Source organism: Curcuma longa, chromosome 17 (genome assembly GCF_044706935.1).
Source record: "Curcuma longa cultivar G26 ecotype Majalengka, Jawa Barat chromosome 17, ITB_CL_G26_1.1, whole genome shotgun sequence".
NCBI classification, from domain to species: Eukaryota; Viridiplantae; Streptophyta; class Magnoliopsida; order Zingiberales; family Zingiberaceae; genus Curcuma; species Curcuma longa.
The window spans coordinates 1,261,492-1,286,275 of record NC_133877.1 but is presented as its reverse complement, the minus strand read 5'-3'; the positions used below and the strand labels follow the sequence as shown (position 1 = coordinate 1,286,275).

Genomic DNA, 24,784 nt, shown 5'->3' with positions numbered 1-24,784 from the left:
GGGTGAGCTTGGTCTGTGCATGGTTAGCCAAGATCCAATACAGTAAGAAAACAAAATGAGCTTGGTCTAGGAAAGGCAAGAATCAATTCGGAGAAAACAAAATCGATGAATTAAGGTTAGGTCACAGTTGACTGACACCAGATAATTAACAGCCATTTGATAATAAAACATGTCAGAGAAATAAACAAGACAATAAGTTCACTGCACGAACAAGTCATCACTTGTCATGCAAAAAAGAAACGAAAAACCAAGTCAAAACAATTGGCTCACTAGCAATTCAATATGTTGAGAATAGTAAACCACTGCAAACAGATATAAAGAAATAAGGCGATCTTACAAGATGCTAACAGTATGAATTGTTTAGTTTACAGGAAAAAAATTATATCCTTACACTCTATCGTAACTAATATGTGATGATAATACTGCAGCAGGGAGACATTACAAGGAATCCGATAGATTAAACACAAATTTCCACTCAACCAACACGGACGGAAGGTCTTGAAGTAGTAAGAAAAATAAACAATGCCAGAGAAATCTCTATATTATGTTTAGGTGGTTCGACGAAAGACAGTTTGACTACTAACCACCAAGCACTTGGATGTTTGAGGTCTAATCTATAGCAATTATAAAAAAACCAACAGATATGTACATTAGGTAAACAGGATACAAGGCCAAGGCTTTCCTTCTGGGATTAACTGCTGCGCTCATGAAAGGATATGCCGCCCAACAGCTCCATGCGAACGTAATGGCGACAACCACTATCTTGACTATGACATTGCCTACCAACATGCCGACTAGGGCTCCTACATCCAGGGGGAAGAGACAGTAGCCAAGAAGACTAAGACTTTGAAAAAATATGATATGGCCACCCTGATAAACAAGAAACATATTGTTAGTCCAATTTACCACACGAAAACTACAGGACAAAAAATAAAATAAGAATAACAACAGGTACTGTAAGCATGCCAGGCTGCTCACCAGAAGTAGAACATTCATTGTGAGAATAATGGCACCAGCAGCAAGGATTGCAAATGCAACAGCAAAGACTTCAGACTGTCAATATGAGCACAAAAACATACGTGACTTATCCAAGAAGAAATTGTTTAACAATAGAAGAAGAAATCGTTGAGAACCATAAGAATTGACTCATATCATCTCATTCCAGTATTTAAAGGATATATCAGAACTCACACATTATTGTAGAAAGTGAATAAATCTAAAAAATTGGGGAATTTCAACTGGACAACTTAGGCAATGGACCACTCTCTGAAGCTTTGAATAGGGACCAGAAGAGGGCAAAAAAAAATCTGAGCAACCCAGCTAATTTGTTCATGACATTTTCTCAGCAAGTTCAGGAAACTGATTTATAGCATAAGCCTTTCTCTCACATATTGGTCTCTGTAGCTCTGTACAACTTTACCCTAGTCTCTCTCCAGCCACTATCATAATGGACTTCCACTGCAACAGCAGTGGAATGTTTATTTTAAATCAATTTGTTGGCATAATGGATCTTTTCAACCATATAAATCATAAGGGATTAATCATAACAATATTGTAGCATGTCCAACTATGACATATGATAAGCCTCCAAAAATTACTGCATAACTATTGCAAATACATGTACACACACATATCGCTTCATTGAAGATTTGCTAAACCAGAAGAAATTGTTAGAAGGGATAGAAGAAGAAGAAAAAGTTTAATTAGGGCTGTTGCATTTGTTTGAAATTAATAGATGTTTCACCAAACTGTATGAAAGAGGTTTCACAACTGAAAAAAAATCAAATTGAAATTGTAGTTGAATCTGCAAATTGTAGGAAAATAACATTCTCAAATTCAATACTAATTTTGTTAACAGGGTATGAAACTCTATGTAACTAGACTAAACTAGCAAGAAGTATATAATCAGCTGGTTATGTTGCGTTAGATGGTGACTCTTAACCTTCTTGGATCAGTAAATTGCTATGCATCCAAATGGTTAGATGTCACGTTACTAAAAGAATGCTAGCATGCACAACCCAAACTAGTTCCCATTTTCCAAGGTTAACAAATGTTTTTAAATAAATGCCTCGATCCAACTTATTGACAAGCTACAATAATATATCTTAGTTCTGTGAACATAATTACTGCTGTTTCCCTTCATAATACTTGCTGAAATAGTTGTTGGCGGCTAGAAATTTTTTCTCCTTCTCCAAGGTAAGATCTCTATCTTCTTCTCAATATTCTCTCATCTTTTTTTTCATCCACTCTAATATTTACAGTGGTTCTCCTCAAAAACAACAGCTGAATAGCCAATGAAGGTTAGTAAACCTCCTTACTATAGCTTTTGTTCAACTTGACTCTTCTCTTGCAAGTTTGCTTCAGATATTCTTGTTCCCATGTCTTGAATAGCTTATTATAATATTTTAATCTTCTTTAACTTATTGCTTTGACTATGTTTACTTTCAATAGGATCCCACAAAAATCTTCAGTTGTGCTTATTTGCTCAATGTTTATTGTTTAGTTAATTACAGTCTAACATTGGAACAAGACTCTTCTCAGGATGTAGACCACCTGGGACAATCCTGCATGGAAATATAGAATATATCTACCTAACAAAAAAGATGCTAATACCATTGCATGCAAGTTTTATGGGAAGATACCTAGGTGAGGAATCTACAGATTTGCACAACACCTTGCTCATGTTCAGGGTAATAATATTCATAATGTCAAAAAAATTGCCTCTAAAGATGGTAAAGCTTGCTTTGAATAAGAAGAGGAGCTGACAATAAAATTTACAAGGGAAAACTGCTTGATGAAGAAAGGGTAGAGGTGAATATTTGAGGCATTGAATGAAGCAAGGGTAGTGGTAAATATTTAGAAAAAGATAGATTCAAGAAGTGGGGTAGTAGATATTCAAGAACAATACATTGATTGACAACTACTGATCTAGCAATAAATAGCGACATCAAATGACTGAGGTGGAGCAAATAAAAGATAGATTTGCTAAGGAAAAAAGAGAGTCAAATGATATTAATTAGATGACTTGATGAAGTACCCATCCAATTTCATTTAGCCCCTGAAGTCTTTTCAGATCACGGAAAAGACGAGTGGTCAACATGATACCAGGCTATAATGCTCCAAATTGACATGAGCTTGGTGAACATTTGTTTAAGAAAGTAGTGGCAAAGACACGAAAATTTGCAAGCGCATATAGACGCTTGGAAGAGAAATGATCACAACACCATGAGTGATTCATAGACAGATAAAAAGGATAGGCAAACAATGAACTTGTGTGTAAATTATGAATTAGGCACAAACTTAGACCCTTCAAAAAATTAAGAAAGAAAAGAAAAAATAATTTTGCAAAGTTTGGGGTATTTGGACAGGTAAGAAAATATATGCGCATTTTGAATTTTTTTTCTTCAAACTAGAAAACATGATTGGAAAATATATGTATATAAGTTAGCAAGTGAACGAGAAAATTTGCCTTGAACAAACAGAAAAACAATGATAAATGAATTTGTAATACCGTGATGATATCCAAAGGAAGAACAACATTTTAAACTTGAAAAAAATCAAAGCTGGAGCTGGAGATCTGCTCTTACCTTCTTCACCGACGCAGACCAAGAAAGAGTTAATCCGAGGAACACGATGAAGAAAAAGGGCCCCCAAAGATCCCAATCCCTGAGCGCCCTTCCCGGATCCTCTCTAAACGGATTCGGGAACACTACCAGCTTCAGATTGCTCACGATCCTCGCTAGATCCCGCTTCACCGTATGCCAGACGGGTTCCGTCAGCGTGTCGGCAGGCGAGCCGAAGGCATCTGCGGCGACGCCGATACTAGATCTTGCTGTCGGAGCAGCAGCGGCCGGTACAACCGGTACGGGGGGCGAGGAGGAGGATGGCGGCACCTTCTGGTAGGTCGGCAAGGGGGCGGAGGAATGGGAAACGGGGATGGAGACGCGAGGGGGACTGGGGGGACGCGCGGGGAGTACGGTGGCGGCGTGGACTGGGACATTGAAGAGGTTCTCGATCTCGTCGATGTCGGACTGGGAGGAGTGGTGGAGGGGGATGGTGTCCTCGTGCGACATCTTCGCCGGCCGCGACGGTGGAGCGGCGCAAGGCAGAATCGGAAGAGGGAGGGGGCGGGCAAGCGAGGGTTACGGTGGCTTGCGTTTTAGTTACTTTGATGAGAAAGCAGACAAAGGGCTTGCTTGCTTCGCACGAGAAGCCCGTAACCGCGAGAAGAGGAAGAGATCGTAGAAGAAGACCAAGACCAGTTCGGATTGAAGTCCTCGCGGACAGTTTTCACATGGTTCCGACAGCATTGCGATTCGAACGAGGGAGTGAACAAAGAAAATGACAAATCTAGATTCTTCTCTTGATACTTTTATTCTTCCTTTTAGATAAGTAGGTGGATGAGCATGAATTACACTATAAATGCTTCAACTTGTTTTCTCAAGGGATCAAAAAGAAGTTTTTTTAGTCATAGTAGAACCTTTTAACAGTTCAAATGAGTCTAAACATGGAGCCCTTAATGCATAACTAAATTGATTACAACGAAACAGATGTCCCGGAAGACATCTAAAAATTCTAATCTTTTAGATGAGTACTGGATAATATGATTTACACTGCAAATGCTTCAACTAGTCATGCTAGAACCTTCCAACATTTCAAACAAAGTCTAAACATGGAAGTTTGTTTTCTTCAGGAATAAATTTTTTGTTTAAACATTGATCTATCTCCCAGCACTTGTCACAATAATAATATACATAGAATTATACTTCGACAATCATACACCACATGAAGGCAGCTAAAAATCATCTAGCAATGGAAGCATCTCAAGTCATTAGTAACACTTCTCATATCAATCACACGAAAATTGAACAAGCAGCCAGAGCACAAATCGCTCAAGCACTATGAAGCTTAATGAAAACTAAGGAACTTCTTTATCACCCCACCTCCATATTCACAAGGAAATAAATGATAACTAAATAACCAAATTCTAGTAAAGAACCAAGAAATAGATGAACTGATATGTACAGATGAAGTTCGGGAATGACTATAATTATAGTGGAAGACAGAAGCATTTCTCCAAGAACTGAACCAGCCATTGAGTGGGATTTCTAGGTTCTTCATCTGTGCTATTGGTTATTGGTATTTCAGGAGGCAAATTTTTGTGGAATGCATTTACTGCAGCAGTTACGCCATCTTCATTCTGTATCTGCTTTGCCAACTCCATAGCACGCAATTTGACCTTCATAAACAAAACGAAAGAGGAAATTGTTGGAGGCAATAGGAGAAAAATACAATGATGAAAATACCAATTTAATTGCAAGAAGCAATTATCCATACTGTTCCAAACGTTGGATAACATGGGCTATGCAGACTGGAAATGTAGCACCTTCTGTGCAATAGAAAATTAAGAAAGAAAAAACACAGGCATTGTAGATTGCTTACCTCTGGTTTAAGCATAAATTTTACTGCATTTGCGAGGCGTTCAACAGTGAGCTCGGAAATTGGAATCGGTGCAGGTCCAACCCCTATTGCATGAATCCTCTCACCCCAGAAAAATTGATCACCAAAGAAAGGAATAATTGCGGTTGGGCACTGCCAGAAAGGTATTGTCCATAAGCTAAAAACAGCAAGTCAATTATCCACTGAGGCACCAACAATAATCTCAAAATCTTAGAAATTCTCCACCACATAGCAACATCAAAACCAAAACCATATTGCTAATCATTCATGCAATATTGCCCACATTTATCTGAAATAAATTATATAATCTCTAATTGCTGCTAAAGCAGTAAGAATTCATGGATATTAAACTAGAGAAGCAATTAGACTTCGCATCCCTTTATTTCCTTTTCCTTTCATTTTTATTCACTTTATTAAAACCATAAAGTCTTCTTTAACCTCCTTTCAACAGTTATTTTTCTCATGCCTAGGAGGAAATGAATAGATATTGAATAAACTCCATCAAGAACTTAAAATTTGATGCACATACAAATGAAATTGTAAGAAAAAAATATGTGAGAACCTTGAAGGAAAGCACATAGTGATTTGAATGACCATGCAAATGTTTGCATAGATTAGGATAAGTTCATAGAAAATAATTACCCCAGCTCTTAGTCCAGAAGCAGTAGTACCAGCACCACCATGGTGAACCTGGAGCATATATTCCAGAATGAGTAGCTGTTACTAAGTGAGAAAGTTTAATGTTCATTACACGTACTACTGCTAACTTAAAAGTGGTCTCATCCAATTATTATTTTCTTTTGAAAAAGGAAATTCTGATAATTAACATGGAAAGAATATGATTCACTTACAACAACCAACTATAAATCTCGCTATGCAAGGCCAACCATATAAATCTCGCCACCGATCAATTCATAAACTAGTAAATGATTACCCAAGAAAGCTGTTAGGAGCAGGATTTAGAGCATTGCCTCAAACACACTAACCTAACAATTGTGTCCAAGTACAAAGTTCAATGTAAATTATTCACATTATAATATAAACAGATTGTTGCATAACATAGGTCATGTCACATGTGCACATTATCAAGCCATGTTTATCTAAGCTCAGGTCAAAATCTTATGCTTCATTGAAGTGAGGCAATATTGCAATATTACTTAGAATAATCAAATTAATTAAATTATTTTTTGATTACGTTAATTAGTGTTTTCTTTGCTCCGTTTACTCCTTGCACTTTTCATAAATTCAACTCTTCAAACTATAATCTCTATTGGTTGTCTTTGAACATATTTCTACAATCTCATCCTATTTTCTCTCATTTTATTTGTGGGAACTACATTTAGCTCCTCATAAATATATCTTAGCCTTTGTAATTCCATTCATCCATCTTAGTATTACACCTTTCATAAATTCAACTCTTCAAACTATATCCTTCATTTGTTGTCTTTGGACAGATTTCTACCATTTCAACTTATTTTCTCTCATTTTATTCATGGGAGACACATTTAATTTCACAAAAATATATCTTAGCCTTTCTACCATACATCTATCTTAGTATTTGTCATCAACGGTAAAGAAACTTTTTATATGTGTTGCTACGTAACAACCTGACCCTCTAAATCCATAGGTATGGTAGGTCACACCAGTGCTTTACAAAATTTTCCTATAAACCAAGATGTCACAAAAGCTTCTTTTCACTTCGACCGCCCATTTCTTAATCCTATTATTTATATTTTCATCAATACCTCTTGTTGAATACTAGATCCAAGATCCCTAAAAATCTTATAGGATTTTAAGTTAAATAATTTTTCCATTAGTTTTTTCTTATTACAAAATCACATTTCATATATTCAATTTTGGACCTATTATTTGACAACCTTTAGTTCCTAAATTCAAGCTTCAAATTTAATCTAATTACACTCTTATCAACTAACATTATTGTTTGCAATTAACATGCACTTATGTGATTGATAAGTTCATCTGCTACTAATGTTAAGAATGTTTATCTTGAATATGATTAGTTAGTTCATTTACCTTTCATGTAACCCTACAAATAATGCCAAGCCAAGCCTAAGTGAAAAGCATTGAGGGGTTAGGTATAGACATTTAGGTTGTGTTTCCCGAGAAGGAAGGAAGGGAAAGGCCAGAAAAGCTTATCCCCCTTATGGATAATTACGTAGATAAATTTCTTGGAAAATAATCAAATTTCCTCATTTCTCCTGATCCCTCTCCTTCATTTATCTCTCTCAATCTCGTGATTGTACTAGGCATTGCAACCCTTTCCTTGTTGCCGCTTGCAACCCCTTCACCATTCATTAGCATAGCCCACATCATCATAGTCATCCGCTCACGCACGCATAGTTACAATTTCGTTTGGCACCACAACTCGTTCTGTCATTGCCATTCATTTCCCTTACATTGTTTGTCTACATGTAGCCCACGTTGTTGGTAGCGGTTGCTCGTACATGCACAAGTATGATTTTTCTTGGCACATCAACATTTTCCTTGTCATCATCGCTTGCCTCCCCTCTGTTGTTTATTACAAAGCCTTTCCTTATTGTCATTTCCCTTGTCAAAGAAGAATATGTTCCATAGCAAATGGTTGTCTTAGGGTTGAGAATGCATACAGAAGAGGAAGGCAAGAGTCGGGAAATTAACTACATATTTTTTCCTCTCAGAGAAACAAGAGAAGTTGACTAATTTCCCCCCTTTTACAAATCCATTTTTTCCATCCCTACTCTTTTCAGCCTTGAAAAATAGTGCCTTTAACATTTGTGTAAACTCTAAACGCTATGAACGTGATTCTACACCCCCAAATGTCATAGTTTTCTAAGAATTATAAAACAGTGACAAGATTGTCTTTTAAGATTTTAAAGAAAGATAACCCTTAATTAATGGCATCATAAGTTAACAAGTACTCTTATGCAAATTGACTGAAAAGAAAAGTGTACAGAACAAGTCAACTTAATACATCTGCAGAATACAGATCCTACATTAAAGTGTATATACATAATAATTGAGCTGTATACGATTTCATAAATCATTTGAAATAAAACAGATATAAAGTTAGAAACCTCACCACTGCAGCACAATGAGGAAATAGCCAATCATGAGGGCAGTCCCCAAGAAGATAGACGTCAGCAGGGACTTCATACACTGCATTAGTAAGACGAAATCATTCGACTGCAGGAATGAATTTAATAACATGACTTGAAAAAGAAAGCCAAAAATACTTACCCTTCAGACGCAGCGTTAACATAATACCAACTAAAATTTCATTTTTAAATGACAGAAATGAATTGTTTAGAAATTAGAAGTAATTGATGTGCACTAACAAGAAAAGTTCCTGCAAAGTAAAAAATCACAGTGAACAATATATAAAATCAATGCTCTAGAACCAGTTTTGAAACTAGTTTTGCTACGTGCAATTGGGGTGCAATGATGGAGAGGAGGAAGCTCTATTGATTACGAAGAATGACTTGGACAAGGGTAAGTGTTGATCGAGAACAATAACTAAGGATATGTGTTAAAGTGTTTTCGATGGGCTTATATAGGTCAGTTATTTTTGACTTTTGATTGCTTCACTGTGGATCATGATCTCTGCAAGGGAGACAGCAAAGCGAGTGGCAGTACAGGGCAATCACCTCTTCTGACTGCAAAGAGTGGACTGATTATGATGGCATCTCTTATAGTTGTTCCAATTCATCAATAAGGAGAAAAAAAAAGAACAGGAAGAAGAAAAGGAGGAAAAGAAGAGGAAGAAGCGATGATAGCTTCTCCTAACTCCTGAATGTCGTTCCCAACCTCATCTATGCACAGCTCACTGACATTGCCGATGTATCAATGCTGCCTTAGAATGGCCATTTATTGATTTTGGTCTACAAAGAATCGTGCTGAAGTGCAACAAAATTTTAAACCATGCAAGAAATCAGATATTTAGAGCACAATATTCAACTACTCAGAAGCAACTGACCAGTGCCAATAAGAGGCACCAGTGACACAAACCCAAAAACAACAATATTCGAAATAATGAATTTTATGTAACTTAATTGAGCCCAACTATTATCTGAATATTGGAAAAATGAGGAACAAAATATCAAGGTCATAATGCATGATATGATCATTTAACTTTTCACAAATTCTAGAAAATTTCAATGTCTGTAGTAAAGTATAATATAAAGTACATACAGCATCCAAGGTCTCCCCACCCACGGCTAATGATCCCCCTTTGTCCCACATATTTTAGTGCTTCTAAAATGATAGTCGTTGTCTTCCTTGCATCTTCAAGAGGCTAGCAGGCAAAATGTAAAGCATAAATATTTCATCGAATACAACTTAAATCAAGACATCTAACTAGAATGATGAATAAGATATATTGTCTTTACAGAAAATAAATTACGAAGATTTCATGATGTTGCAGTATGATAACTAGATACCAGAGAGCAAGAAAATATTTTGAAATGGGAATTAAATTTATTCACCATCAGAAACCAAGAATGAGCCATCCTTGATATATGCTTGAGTTTCATTTTAACATAGACGAGTCATTAGTAAAAAAAATTAAAGAACATGTAAATAAGTGAGTTTTTTTATAGCTCTAAGCTGAAGATGTAATTTGATTTTTAGCACTTCTATGTTGACGTTAAGCATAGTTTTAAAAAGCAGCACCTAGGTAGATTTGAAAGAGGACCGCATAATGTTTTCAAAACAAAAAGAGAAAAAAAAAATTGGTTACCCTATTTGGTTGTTTGTAGCAATAAGTGTTATGACTTAAACACTTGTTTTACAAGAGATACATTTTTGATCTCTAATACTTGGACTCTTCATCAACTGCTCTTTACCCATGCTAGATACCAACACACAAACAATGACACTCCAAGTAAAAAATATTTCTATTCATCACATGTAAAAATTTTAAAAAGAGTTGAGAGTTAGATTTGCATTCATGTTGAATACAAGTATTTGAGCCCAAGTAGCATTGCTCGAGATAGTGATGATATGCATGCTACTTATATATGCATATCTACTTTTACATTGTTAAACAATATTGATTGTTACATTTTATGTGTTTTTTTTTGTATGATTGACATATATCTTTTTCTATGTGGAAGCATGAGTTGGGTATATCAATCAATATTCTTATTGTAAGCCTTTTATGCATTTTTAATACTACGCATGCACTTTGCAATAAATCAACACATATATACTTTTTAATCCTTGGTATTAACCTAGCATCAACAGAAATGAAGAAAATTAATAAAATAATTACATTTTACTTTTAACACAGGCCCATGTTTATGCACAGTATTATATTTTTCAGAAATTTAATTGCTAAGTGAGGAACATGTCAGGCTAATAGCTACAGTGTAACATACTCTGGATCACAATGATAGTATCATAAAAACAATATATGCTTAGGCCTTTAAACTCCATATTACTGGAACTGTATAATCCTAACTAAAAGTGATTGCCCTTGTCATTAAATGTTGTAATAAGAAAGCCCTAGTGTACACAGATAAAAAAATAGAAGAAACAAGTGAAATAATCCAACAGACATACTACATGAGATAAAGAGGGCTACCACACTGCCAAAACCAATGTATATGGGCTTTGGACCCTGTTGAAGCCATTGCTGAAAGTCCTTTTTTGGTTGATACTTAGTTCCATTGTTCAAGAAACAGAAACCAACAACGTCAACTAATGCACCCCAATCTGCCAAAGGTGGAAAATGGAGATATTATGCATTTGGTTCACGTTCTATTAGCACATATTTGGAACAGAGATAATTCACCTTGAAAAAAAAATCATAAGAATGGAAATTCTAGCAGGAGACAACTAAAACAAAATTACTATTTTGTAGTTATTAGACAATCCTCAACAATGAACTAATTAACTTACACAAGGTGTATCACTTATATTTATTCATTTAGAAATGCTGCAACCATTCGTGTCTACACTCTTTAAGACCTAATCCTTGTTGACAGAACATAGAGCCAGCAGTCAACTGGAAGGTCTATTAAGGAATAAACTATTATATCCGAGTAAAGAGTTATACAGGAGGGAACGAATCAAAGGTCTGTCACTGAATGAAATCATGAATAATAAAGTTAAAACAATCTGGGTTATGCAACTTAGTGAATGCATTAACCGAGTCAGGGATAGACAGCGATGATGATGATTGGTAAAAAGATGTGTTGATTTCTCTCTTGCCAACTAAATGGAGAGCAAGCAGCAAGATATGCATCAATAAAGAAAGTTCAACTAACCATATTTGCAAAATCTAATATTATTTGTATGATTTATCAAATAATATATTCATTTATGATAATATATTGTGTTTTACTAATCTAATTTTATTTAATAATTATTTTTGTTATGTGTTATTGCTGATCTGATACTTCATGGAACATAATATGAATCCATAACATGATTAATCATCTTTTGTTATCTCATATATAAAAATATACTTTCATTTTTTTCCTTTTTGAATTTTTTTCTTGCCAATTTTAGTTTTATTAATCTTGCTAATTTGATAGAGTCAACACCAAGATTTTACTGATTTCGACATCAATGGCCTTAGTAATTACTAATGAGAACAATCAAATCATCAGATCTCAACTACTAATTACATCTTCCACTTCAACATGTCCAACTCTTCTAACTTAAAATTTATTAGTTTCCACTTAGCATATCATATCACCTCAATCTATTAGTTATCCATGGTTGTCTTTAACATTGTTTATCTAGGTGTAATGCAACCATCAACATTTTTAATTCGGGCTTCAGTCCAACATTTTTCCAAATTGTGGATGAATTAGTTAAATTGATCGATTGAAAATCCAATGCCATAGAACGATACATAAATCTTAGAAATGAATCCTATATCTAAATCTGCAGTTCCTGTAATGAAGCAACTTAAACATTTCAAGTTATCCATCTCAATGATCGAACGCATCTGTAAAAATCAAAGATGAATCCATCTTGGCCCATGCTTTGTTTACAACAAGCTGGTTAAGAGGTAGTCTTATTGCCTCACTGTTGAATTGCTTATCTAAGTTCACAAAAGGAGTGGGAAGTAGGGTGTAGAAGTCCCAAAGAGATCTCAATGGCACAAGACGTACATGCCCATCATGATGATATGTAATCTAAAAGCCTCAGACGTCATTTCCAAAATGATGATCAAGCTTCATAGATTCAATCACAAGGATAAGATCCAATTTGTCACAATCAGCCATTAGCAATCAAGTGGAAGAATAGCAGTGCCCTTATTATCTAACATTAGCAATGGGTAGAAACAATCAAGAATCCAAAAACTAAGTCAGTTAAGTCATGCATTTCTGAGTAAGCAGCTCTGAATCTTATACATTAGAGACAAGGGCAGAGAGTTATCTTATGATTGTCTACAAAGTAGTCCTCTACTAAACAATGAAACAAATCCATTTGTACATCCTTAAGCAAGAGACAATATTTACTGAACTAATAAACATCTTTTGTCGAGACGTACGTAGCAATAATTTGTTGATAGCTAAGAGCATAATTTTATGGTTACTGCAAGAAACATGGATCATAAATGAGAGTAGCCTATCTACATCAGTCAACCCAACAATTTAGCTAAATGATAGGAGATATTGAAGATAAATTCTTGTTCCAAAAGAATTATGATCATAGATCCTGACTGAACATTAGTAGTTGCACTTAGGATGCATACTTTTAATTTCAGTAATACATAGATGTTCATGCAGACGAAAACATGTCAAACTGGCAAATAATGATGTAGAGATAGTTCTGATCACTATAACATAAACCCTGAAATAGAATAAGTAATTAAAATTCGAGTAAATACGTAAATTACCAGACAACACCAACTTACCACTTGGCTTAGGTACAAGGTGGGGACTCCACATGTATCCCGTTGGCAAATGTGATAAAGAGCCATGATATGTACTGAAGTAAGCAATTGGAGGTAACTTCAACTTCCTTTTTCTAAAGTCATTAATAAATCCCCTTATACCCCACCAGACTATTAAGTCCAGAATAAGATAAGATAGCTGAGCAAACAAGATACGGTTTATTAGCAAAGAAGCAAAACATAAATGGACAGTAACAAAAAAAACTTACTTTGTATGCTGCACTCTGAGGCACACGAGCAAATGGATGTGGGAATTCATTAGTTGGCCTGCCTAAAAATAGAAAGGTAAGTGCATCCCTTTCCAAAATCAAGTCACAAAATTATGCTTTATCATACAGAAGCATGAATTATTGAAGGACGCAACCTAGGAACCTAGACAAACACAATGCCTCCTATTTGTACTGCTAGGATTGATAAAGTTTAACTTTCAGGAAGGTGTCCTGATGTGTGTTCTTAACACTGCGCTTCTCCAATAACTTCACTCATGAAAATTATGGAAATCCCCCATCAATTGTGCATCATATTTCATGAAACTGCACACAAAAAATTACTATATATTTTGCTTCCCCCATATAACTTTAAAATAAATAGAATGTTAGATATGAATATGATGCCTCATAAAGGGAATTTTAAAACAGCATGGGAAAATCAATCAAAGCTGGAAGCATACAGAACTATATGTGAAAACAGCAATAAGTTGGAGACAACTTCGCAGGAAACTTACGTCCATGGCATTGTGAAGAAGATGTGGAGAGGTACACCAAGAGCTTCAGCAACATGCAAATGTCCTGTAGGAATGAATTTTATCAGAAGAGACAAAAAATTGAGCAGTTTTTTTCTATTGAGATCTATATAAATCAACAAATTCTAATATTATGCGCTGTTGAGTTAAAAACCTATAACCTCACTTTAACCATAATGTATGATAGAGACTATAACACTACCGTTGTCTACGTTCAAGGGTAGTGCAACTATATAAAACATAAGTTTAGAATCAACCAACGGAACTCTCTTATTCAAGTGTCACAAACAAGCATTTCAAAAGAAACTTAAGGCAGAAATCAGGGGGAATTTTCTAATACATGTTTGATGTCATTTAGTGTAAGTGCATAAAATTCAGAAAATAGATCTTCAAAATCAATTTATATTCATTTATAGAAAGTTTCGAATGATTCAATGACTAGCTTTGCATGGGGCTGCAAGATCTAAGGTTTGAATCCTACAGAACATGAGAATATTGATGATCTTCAGTGAAGAGGAGAAAGATTTATTCCGTGTTTAAAATTACTTATTTATTTGTATTTTACAACCCAGCGTGAGAGCGTACAAATACACACATCCATACATATAGCTTTCATGTTATCTCCCCACTCTTAACTAATCCAACACCTCCAATATATAGTAGATAAATAATCAGAACAATTAAGATTATATGATAAATTCAAATGGTTCATCCCTTGTCTCCTAACTAATTCAATTAACTATTTCATACTTGGCCATTCTAAAAAAAACAATAGACTTTTGCATGCATGCTGCCAAGGTCTATAATCTCTTGCTGGTACCAAGTTTAGGTGGTTGGCCAGAAAGAGATCATGTGTTAGTACAGGATGGTGTGAGTAGCTCTGAACAAGAGGGGGAGGAAGACAAAGAGAAGAGGATAACAGAAATCATAAGAGAAGAAAGGAATAGAAGAGACATACTTGTTCCTATAAAAAAAAATATGATTTATGATTCAATACAAGTAACATAGAAGACTGCCTTCAAACATGACAGAGTTCTGACAAAACCATGTTATGCTTTTACTGGGTCATCTGGACATCTAAGAGAACCCAACTTTCTAATGTTACTAAATTATTAATCGAAGTTCAAGCTCAGCATGTAGACTAATAATTAATGTCCATATCTTACCATAAGCAGGAGGATTCGCGATAATTGCTTGTGCTCTAAAAGGCATCCCAGTAACCAAATCAGGTTCTGTGCATGCTGGGAGTATAGAATCAATTATCTCCTTCAGTTGTTTCCTTTGAACATTAATTTCGGCAGGTCCTGATAATATAAAACCCTTGTTTCGTGCCATATCTGTATTCGTAAACATTCTGAAATAATCAATTTGACAGATCTGTAACTTATTATCCTTTGCAAGTGCAATGGAATATTATACCAGGTCCTGTTCAGATTGTAATGCTCAGTAATGCAAATCATGCGTGGCTAAAGAGTCAAGTTGTATGCAATGTTTAAACTTATGTTAAATACTTTATATTTAGGGTCCAATTACTTAGAAGGAAGGTACAAGGGAGATGAGGAGAAGTGATAAAAAAATGTCCATAAATGATAGAGTTCCCCATGAAATTTTGTGATGCTTTCCCTCTTTTCCTTTATTCTTTATATCTTCCTTGCAAGCAATTGGGCCCTTAATGTTGAAGTAAACTAGGCCATACAGAAAGAATCTATAAGCCTATACAAGGTAAAGTAAAACCTGTAGAAAACATGTTAGATCTATTTTAGAATTATAGACATTGTAATAGGTAATGTAGGGTAAGAAACTAGACTAAGACTGGAACATAAGCTTACGGGTTCGCTATTGTATGTCAAACAGTAAACACTCATTACTCAAAATCTTCTTCACTGTTTTTAATTTCTTTTTGTCATAACAGTCATCAAATATCTATGTATGTCTGCATTCGCTTTAGATATCACTCTAAAGAACAACCTAAGATCATATACAAAGTATATGCAAGGGATTTGATGTATTTTTTAGTTTCTTATTGAATTTGCCAATGCATATATAGCCTGTACTATTTCCTTTGAGAACCTAACAAGTTTTTTTATTGGATTATGGTCCAAACTTGCGAAGTTTGTCTTGCTTAATTTGAGTCTCTTTTATATCTCAGAGCCTCTCCTAACGAACCAGATAACAACATGAGCTATGTCATATAGGAGACTAATTTTCTACACATCAACCACATCCCCAATTTGTGGAGCCTGCTCATCTGTAGGGGAGAGTAAATGCACCCAGTTCCAAAGAGTTAGACCCGTTCAAAAATCAACAGATAGAGGCTTAAATGCTCAGTAATATAATATTGGTTTAAGTACCAAATAGTCAGTCTTAAACATATGGATCTAAAAAGTTCACTTTAATAAAAAAAAATGATACATTTTATCCCCTTACTTTTAGCGTATGAAAATTAGAAGTTCTCACCTAGGATTAGAATCTTCTTCTTTCCAATCCCCCTTTAGGGAGGTTGCAGTTTTAATGTGACAATCGGCCTCCACTCTGCCACCATGCTTCCTCCCCAATCTTCATATATTTCTATGTCAGGGTCTCCTTTTCCTTTGCATCTCTCCTTGGCATCCTCTTGACTATCAGTAGGCTTGCTTACAACCTCTTTGGTCTAGAGTTTTTGCTTTATTTAAAAATCTCCCCTTCCATTGATCTAAAGATGCAAACATGAATACCCCTTAAGGTATGATGTAGATGCACAAGCTGCATATATGGAGCAATTTCTTCCTGTTGGTAATGCAAACCCAGTCAACTTGGAGAATTTGCATTGCAAGCACTCCACCAACCTCAAGGTCATCATCCTCAAAGCCACCACTTATAACAAGATTCACAATACAAAGGTCTTCCTCACCTCACCTACAATAATATAACAAGTTTTTGACTAATGATTATATACTTTCCTCAAACTAAAATGAGTTATGCATCAAATGTGAGCATCGGTTATTATAGCATCTTATTAGATAAATCATAATTTTTCAAATTGAGACTAAATAATGCTCCCAATATATATATCTCGGTTAACTATTGGGAGTTTGACTTAGACAAGCACAATTGGAAGTGATATAAGTACATGTAGAGGATATGGTCATATGGATAATCTTGGTTTCCCCAATTCTAGCATACTCCTTTTTACTATTTGTGTCCTCCATCTATTACAACTCTTCTTCCCCTCTCTTCTCTTTGTAGTGTTTCTTTCCTCCTTGTGATACCTGACAAGCACAGAAGATGAAACATGGGAATAAAATGCTCGCTTTTGTTGGTTTCTCTGACTCTCTAACATCACTCCTCTATCATTGTTGGTGCTCCAATTGGTGTTTTTTCTCTTTCCCTTCCCTCATTTTGTGATGTCTAATCTCCTCCCCTCCTTGTGATAAACAAATGAAATCACACTATGAGTGATGAGAGGCAAACCTTCTTGTCTCAATTAGTAACGTTTATTGGTGCTTCTCTTGCCCTCTTCTCTTTTTAGTGTTTCATCTCCTCCCGTGACTGAAAAATGAATTCAAAAAATGAGTCATGGGACTAGAATTATTCTATCTTAGTCGATTCGAAATGGTACTAGCCAAGTAAGATTTGTCTCAATAATTACAATTGAGATCATGTTGGCACATGCGGCATAGTGGCATTTCACTTGTGCTGAAATAGTATGTGTGTCCATCAGTGATCAGAACGAGTACAATTCGTATGTGCCGATTGACTAGTAAGCACTTGAAGCTATGATGAATACTAGAATTCAATAATCATGATGATAACTGATTATACTTTTTTTATTCAAATACAGATTTCATTAGTTTGCAAGCAATATTTGTAATATATATAATTTGTTTGCATAGAAAAATACTTACATTTTAATCTTCATTGTAGTGTGATTAGCCAATAAATGCCTATTGTATCCTTATATCCTCTTTCAAGGAGTTAACCAGTCTGCTTGTACATAACTTTCCTCACAAATTTTCAGAAAACTAGATCAATTGTGTATCCCACCAACCATTTTCGACAAAAGGTAACAGATGAAGCTAAATAACACGTACATAATGATAATTGAGTCCATTGCTATGAAGACTTATTATTATAAGAAGACGTTCTTATATTAAACTATAGCCACCAAAGCATGGAAATTAGAGTTTAACAAAAAAAAACAAGTGTGAAAATTGATGACTCTTAAGGTGAACACAAGCCAAAATATGTATATTCAGATTAACTAAATCTTTGATACTTACATCCAGCCATTACTCGTGGATTGCCACCCAAAGGATAAAATTCCAGACCAAATGATCTTACAAAACTACAGAAGTTCACATGAGTTGCCAATCTAACATGATGACCAAACTCCTGGAGAAACAATCAGGTTTTTGTCAAGGGACTAAGAAATAGAAAGGCACAAAATAATGAACATAAAAAAAATGTAACTACATAACTTCTCTCCAAATAAAAGAGAGGACTACATAACTTCTCTCCAAATAAAAGAGAGGAATAAAAATTTCTTTGCAAGAGGTTAGTTTCAGAAGGTAGCAATGTCCTTTATTTTAAAAGATATCTAAATCTCCTTTTTTTTGTACTTAATATTCTAACTATAGTTTTTTGTTCTTCAAATTAAATTGGTAAATATCAAATTGAAATACTCTGAACACTGAAGATAGTTGGAAATCATAAATTATTAACAACCACTTGCTGAAAACTGCAGCAACCCATATTTTTTGGTTTGTTTATTCTACTATGGAACACAACTTCTCCACTAAAAGAAAGATTATACACACTGATTTGTGAGAATGCGAATGCAAGAGTCAATCTTACAAAGGATTGAGATAGAATAGATAAGGCATCCCAAATTTTGTCAGAGAACCATACAGAGTTTGCAGAAAATGATATATATGAACATGAAGCTCCTAAAAAGTATAATAGATACATTTGAATTTTCTAGCTTTCTTGTGATATTTCATAACAAACATATACTTTCACAAAGGAATGTTCTAAAACTACATCAATATTCAAGAAAAGTATACTGTAACAAATATGGCAACATGAACCTTCAAAAGGTTCCTTTTGTGTTTACTTGCCTGAAGCTTCTTTGCAAAAGCTATAAAAGGTTGCACATCTCCTCTTGTTCCAACTACAAGCATTGCTATCATTAGTCTCGGAATTGATTTGCTGATCTGAGAAGCAATCTCTTCAGCATCTCCTTGTGCAGAATCAAAACCATCAAACTCCAGAAGTTCTGATGCTACATGAGCAGTTTGTGTAACATCTACCTCCACTATACCATCATTCTGGATCTTTATTAGATCTTCAATAATCTTTTTCTGAACAAATTGGAACAAAGAATTAGATAGGAAACCACTCAGAAATAAAGGCATCAAAAGAAAAGGGTAGACAATAGAATTTTTGCAGGTTGTTAAACCCAAGGCGTTTGAAAGACTAAGGAACCAGAACCAATCAGAAGATGGACAGAGGTACTGATAATGGAATATGATTTAAAACAGCAATTAACTCTAATACCGTCCTTGTACAACTAGTGAACACCAAGCTCTCCAACTAAAGCATGTGAGCATTTTAGTAAAATGATAATCAATTATTATTGGAATGAATAAATACAGGATTTGGTAGATATCTACCTTTTCTCTCTCTGGCCACCTGCCCAATTTCAGGTCATACTTTGGAAGCTCTTTTCTTCGTAGTTTCGACCTAGGCAAAGTAAGCTCAGGCCCTTTAAACAACAAACTACAGCTATTATATCTCAATTGTTCAGCACCACAATACTCCAACCCTGAAAATTCAGAAATTGCAAAAGATAAGCTTCCAACAATGTTCTAAATGTAAGAAATTAAGTAAATATCACACGATAAGCATATGAATAGGTATCATTGGGCTAGGATCTTAAGATCCGATCCAATTCTATATATGTTTATCATTCCCACAAAGGATCTCATTCCTGACACCTTTAACTAGAATATATTCACATTCAATTACACATTTTACTGATCGACATGTACCATAATAAATGATTTTCTGTTGTGTCATATGATTTGAGAAAGTTTTCAATTGTATAAGATTCCTTTTACTCCTAAGTAGAAGAATCTTTTCTACTATTGTATTATCATTCAGATTCTATGTTTTAATCCTATGATCTGAATCAATGAGCCTCCTTCATTCCTAGGTAGGATATCGATCCTGACGACCTTGTTGTTTAAGATGGCCTCTGAGACACTTACAAGAAAAATGTAAATACCTTATAAAGCTTGAAAGATATTTTTGTGAATTTATGTGCTTAGACGATTAGAGAGAAATTGAAGTAAAAGCTGAAGCAAGAAATTTGCATCTCGGTGTATTATGGAGAATAAACATCTAACCATAATATGCAAGGGGCATGCTCACAATACGTATGGCCTGTTTACTCGGGCAGAAAGAAAATGGTGGATGAAGGTTTTCTTTACATACATAAAGATGGAAGGAAAAAAAAAATGCAGTACTGTTCAAGCCCTACTTTTGTTCGCCCAGAGAGGATGGAAAAGGTTCCCAAATTTGGTTCACACACAACATTTACAGACTTCAAGTAGCTACATCAACAATCCACACACAGTAATCACGGACAAGAGTGGGAAAGGCAATACGAAAAATAACAGACAGAAAACTAACCTAGCTGAGACGACGTCCAAGAGCGAGTGACACACAAATCGGAGGCATAAAAGTCCAAAGATTTGCCTGAAGAATCGCTAGCTCCATCGTCTACATCGGAAGAAGTACAAGATCCTTCCCCGCAGTCCCCCTCGCCGCAAACTTCGCCGCCAGCAATCGGCGCAGCAAGCGTCGCCGGATGCTCACTATCAATTACTTCTCCATCTTCCAACCCCAACGCCACTACCCCATTCCCCATTTCTTGACCGCGATAAAGCCAGAAGATTCAGACTTCCGAAACGCACCGGATTCACAGCGAACCCCAGCAGATCTGAGACCGCCGAGGCTTCCCGAAACCTCGAAGGGGATCTCCAAATTACATAGAGGTCAAGCGGAAGCGGAAGACGACTGGGTTGGGATCGGGTATATAAAATACGCGGATCTGCGGTTTCACTGGCAGTTTGCGTGGCAGCAGGTTTGTGGACTAATTTTTATTTAAAAAAAATTAAGAAAAAAAATAATATATCAACTAATTTTCTGAAGGATAAAAATCAAAGACATCCCATTTTATTGGAACAGTGGAAGGAATACACAATTTACTTTTTCACAAATGTTTTTAATTTTTAATTTTTTGTTGAAGAAGGGGAAGGAATACAAATTTTTAATTAAGTGTTCCACCTCTATTCTATAAAAGGATATAGTTGTCCTCCAATACACTATTTGACATCATTCGATTTCATCGGTCAATTATATGAATAGGATAAATTTATATTATAATAATTATGAAATTATAGATACTAAAATATTATAACAGTCACTGTTTCATAACTACTACAATGTGAATATTGTTTAACAATAAATTTGAGTTGTAACAACTATGATTTGTAACTACTACACCGTGTGTTGTTGAACATGACAAGTTTGAATTATAATAGTTATGATTTATAACTGCTACAATATGAATATTGTTAAACAGAACAAATCTGAGTTACAGTAGCTATGAAATAAGTCTGAATTGTAGTAGCTACAGTTTCGTAGCTGCTACAATATGAATGTTAGATAAATAAATTTGAATTGTAGCAGCTACGTTTTATAGGAGTTACAACCTAAATATTAGGTGAACAAATTAAATCTACATTGTAGCAACTATGATCTGTAACTACTACAACGTGAATATTATTAAACATGACAAATTTGAATTATATCAGCTATGATTTATAACAACTACAATATAAATGTTATTGAATACTGATACGACGGAACGATAACACCTCATCAAGGTATCGCGATAACAACTCAGCACAGTTCAATCAGTCGGACTACGCCTCCTTCGACTAGACTAATTGGAGATGCTTATGATACAGCGAGACGATGACACTTCATCAAGAATAAAGTCATAAGACCGATTCATTTTTAAGATTAAGAAATCCTAAAACTGATTCACCCAAAGAATAAGGAAAATATCTCAAAATATTTCTTAAATCAATATTTCGGAATCTTCCTAAAAAACTAGAACGGATATCTTAGAATATTTTCTAAACGGATGCTAATATTTTAGAGATCAATTACTATAAAAAGATAACTCATGTCCATGAGTACAGGTACGCACACATCTATCCTAATTTCCCTAAGTTATTAAACTCCTTCCTCACGTCGAACCCTAACTTGAGCGTCGGAGTGGCTTGTCGAGACTCGTCCAGCGTCATTCTAACCCTCTTTTTGAGTGTTTTTCAGGTACTCTCATCTCTCCGGGCTATTCTCTTCGAGGAGCATGCACGTCAACAGTTCTGAACCGACATTTGAATCATCCACGATGTATTGATCGGAACACCGTCTATGGAAAAATACAACACCCTCAAACATGATCTGGGACAAATTAAATCTACATTGTAGCAACTATGATCTATAGCTACTACAACGTAAATATTTTAAACATGACAAATTCAAGTTATAATATCTATGATTTATAACAACTACAATATGAATGTTGTTGAATAGAAAAAATGTAAGTTGCAACAACTATGAAACAAGTCTGAATTGTAGTAGTTATGATTTCATAGCTGCTACAACGTGAATGTTAGATGAATAAATTTGAGTTATAACAGCTACAATTTCATAGATATTATAATGTGAATATTAGGTGAACAAGTCAAATATGTATTGTAGTATATATGATTTATAACGACTACAACGTAAATATTGATGAACATGATAAATTCGAGTTATAATAACTATGATTTATAACTGCTACAATATGAATGTAGTTGAATAGAATAAATCTGAGTTGTAGCTACAAAACAATTCTGAATTGTAGCAGCTATAAATTATAGCTGCTACAATATGAATGTTAGATGAACAAATTTGAATTGTAGCAGCTACGATTTCGTAACTGTTACAATGTAAATATTAGCTGAATAAATCAAATCCGCATTATAGCAATTACGAAATCATAATTGCTATCATGTGAATATTTTTGAACATGTTAAATATATATTGTAACAATTATGACATTATAACTGTTACAATGTAAATTTATTTATATGATTATTTGATCGATTCAGGATTGAATATGTATGATAGAAAAATTTAATGTCAAACTGTTATAATGCGGACTTATCCTCTTTATATAATTATCACACTGATTCAAAATTTACGCGTGATAAAAAAATTTAATGCGAGACAGTAAGTACTATGTAATTAAATAAAAAGAGACGTTTCAAATAAAAAGGATACTCTTTTGATTATTCTAAATATCTAAATCATTTTATTTATTTTTAATTACTAAATCAGATACTAATTTTGTGACTTCCTGACTCCCTATGCTTGATCGAGCAATCATAGGAGTTACGATATATAACATAAACCGGTGCATCATCTAGAAAATCATTCACTCGGGAACTAAAAACATAATTAGTGATTTAAGAGTAATTTAACTTAAAAAGTGAAAAGCACTTATGTGAGAAATGAAATTTCTTGACATTTTGTATTTACTTTCCTCATGTGAAGCTAAAGTAATGTCCTTTTCTCTTCTCCTTTCACTTTAGATCTAAAGTTATTTTCATAGTGGAGAATTTCGTGGTACATAGATAGATAGGAATACATTCCATTACTCCAGAGTGACAATAGGAATATCAAACCATGATGAATCCTAAAGTGCATTGCTCAAATTAATATAAATTAAGGAGATCAATCAAGTGGTTTTTGAGCAATAGTATTCTCCTGCCTAATCATTCAAAGTACATGCAAGAACCTTTGAACAAAACAAAAGACATCAAAAATGAAGACAATTTCCACAGTATTATCAAGAGTAACTTTAAAACTCGACTAAAAAAGCATTAAAATTGTAATTGAGGAAGCTTCTCAAAATCTCATATTCCAGGCAGAGCCAGAAAGAATCCATTCCTTGAACCAAGAAAGATAACTCCTTGAGGGATGCACACCAGAGTGACAAGGAACAAACATACAGATTTTGTAATTGTGGCAATTACTGTTGGTTATTTCTCAATACGATTTGAGCATGAAAGCTGCTTGATCTTAGCAAATAACTATGACTCATGTTTCAGACTTTGAAGGGAGATAGATTGTTGATCTCTAGAACTCTATTCAACCTGAGGTTAATGCCATGGCAGCAGAACAACAATTCAAATGATACAAAATAGAGATACAAGTGATTTTAGCTCTTGAGGCAATACCGAGTCGGAGCATAAGTTAACCATGAAATTCCCTCTGTAAATGTTTAGTAGATTTTCAACATATGCTGAATTAAACTTGCTGAACATAATGTGCTTGTACTGGGCATTAGCAATTAACCAGTATAACAAGAGTTTACACATAAGAGCTGAAGAAATAATTCTATGAAGTCCTGAAACCACAAAAAAAATATGAGAATTCTGATCGTAAGAAGCTTGTTTGTTTGACCTAGCATATGATTAGAGTTGAGCAAAGTAGCAAAATCAGCAAGTCTGGAATGGGATGAACAATGCAAGAGTATTTGTGTGAGTCTGCTTAATTATACTTTCAAC

General features: G+C 34.7%; 2 protein-coding genes across 2 annotated transcripts; both read right to left on the bottom strand.

Moving 5' to 3' along the window:
- Window positions 1-315: 315 nt before the first annotated feature.
- Window positions 316-4,310, bottom strand: LOC141811857 (protein YIP4a-like). Its single transcript, XM_074699926.1, has 3 exons — window positions 3,588-4,310; window positions 979-1,053; window positions 316-870 (listed from the first exon to the last, which is right to left on the bottom strand). The coding sequence occupies exons 1-3, from the start codon at window positions 4,071-4,073 to the stop codon at window positions 610-612; spliced, it is 822 nt and encodes a 273-aa protein (XP_074556027.1). The 5' UTR covers window positions 4,074-4,310; the 3' UTR covers window positions 316-609.
- A 476-nt stretch (window positions 4,311-4,786) lies between these two features.
- On the bottom strand, window positions 4,787-21,161 carry LOC141811854 (sterol 3-beta-glucosyltransferase UGT80B1-like). The gene is made up of 14 exons (XM_074699922.1): window positions 20,784-21,161; window positions 19,763-19,914; window positions 19,208-19,450; window positions 18,371-18,482; window positions 15,278-15,448; window positions 14,094-14,157; window positions 13,579-13,636; window positions 13,331-13,508; window positions 11,042-11,172; window positions 9,649-9,751; window positions 8,540-8,616; window positions 6,103-6,150; window positions 5,443-5,592; window positions 4,787-5,239 (listed from the first exon to the last, which is right to left on the bottom strand). Exons 1-14 carry the CDS (start codon window positions 21,019-21,021, stop codon window positions 5,051-5,053), a joined length of 1,914 nt encoding a protein of 637 aa, XP_074556023.1. The 5' UTR covers window positions 21,022-21,161; the 3' UTR covers window positions 4,787-5,050.
- Window positions 21,162-24,784: the final 3,623 nt, after the last annotated feature.

Bases quoted from the DNA above. Each gene is read 5' to 3' on its own strand.
- LOC141811857 (XM_074699926.1), bottom strand. From the start codon at position 4,073: ATGTCGCACGAGGACACCATCCCCCTCCACCACTCCTCCCAGTCCGAC. The intron at 1,054-3,587 runs GTAAGAGCAGAT...TCATATTGACAG, and splicing joins GGTCTGCGTCGGTGAAGAAG to TCTGAAGTCTTTGCTGTTGC. The intron at 871-978 runs GTGAGCAGCCTG...CTTGTTTATCAG, and splicing joins CAATGAATGTTCTACTTCTG to GGTGGCCATATCATATTTTT.
- LOC141811854 (XM_074699922.1), bottom strand. From the start codon at position 21,021: ATGGGGAATGGGGTAGTGGCGTTGGGGTTGGAAGATGGAGAAGTAATT. The intron at 18,483-19,207 runs GCAAGTAAACAC...TTGTTTCTCCAG, and splicing joins CTTTTGCAAAGAAGCTTCAG to GAGTTTGGTCATCATGTTAG. The intron at 15,449-18,370 runs GTAAGTATCAAA...TTACGAATACAG, and splicing joins TCCACGAGTAATGGCTGGAT to ATATGGCACGAAACAAGGGT.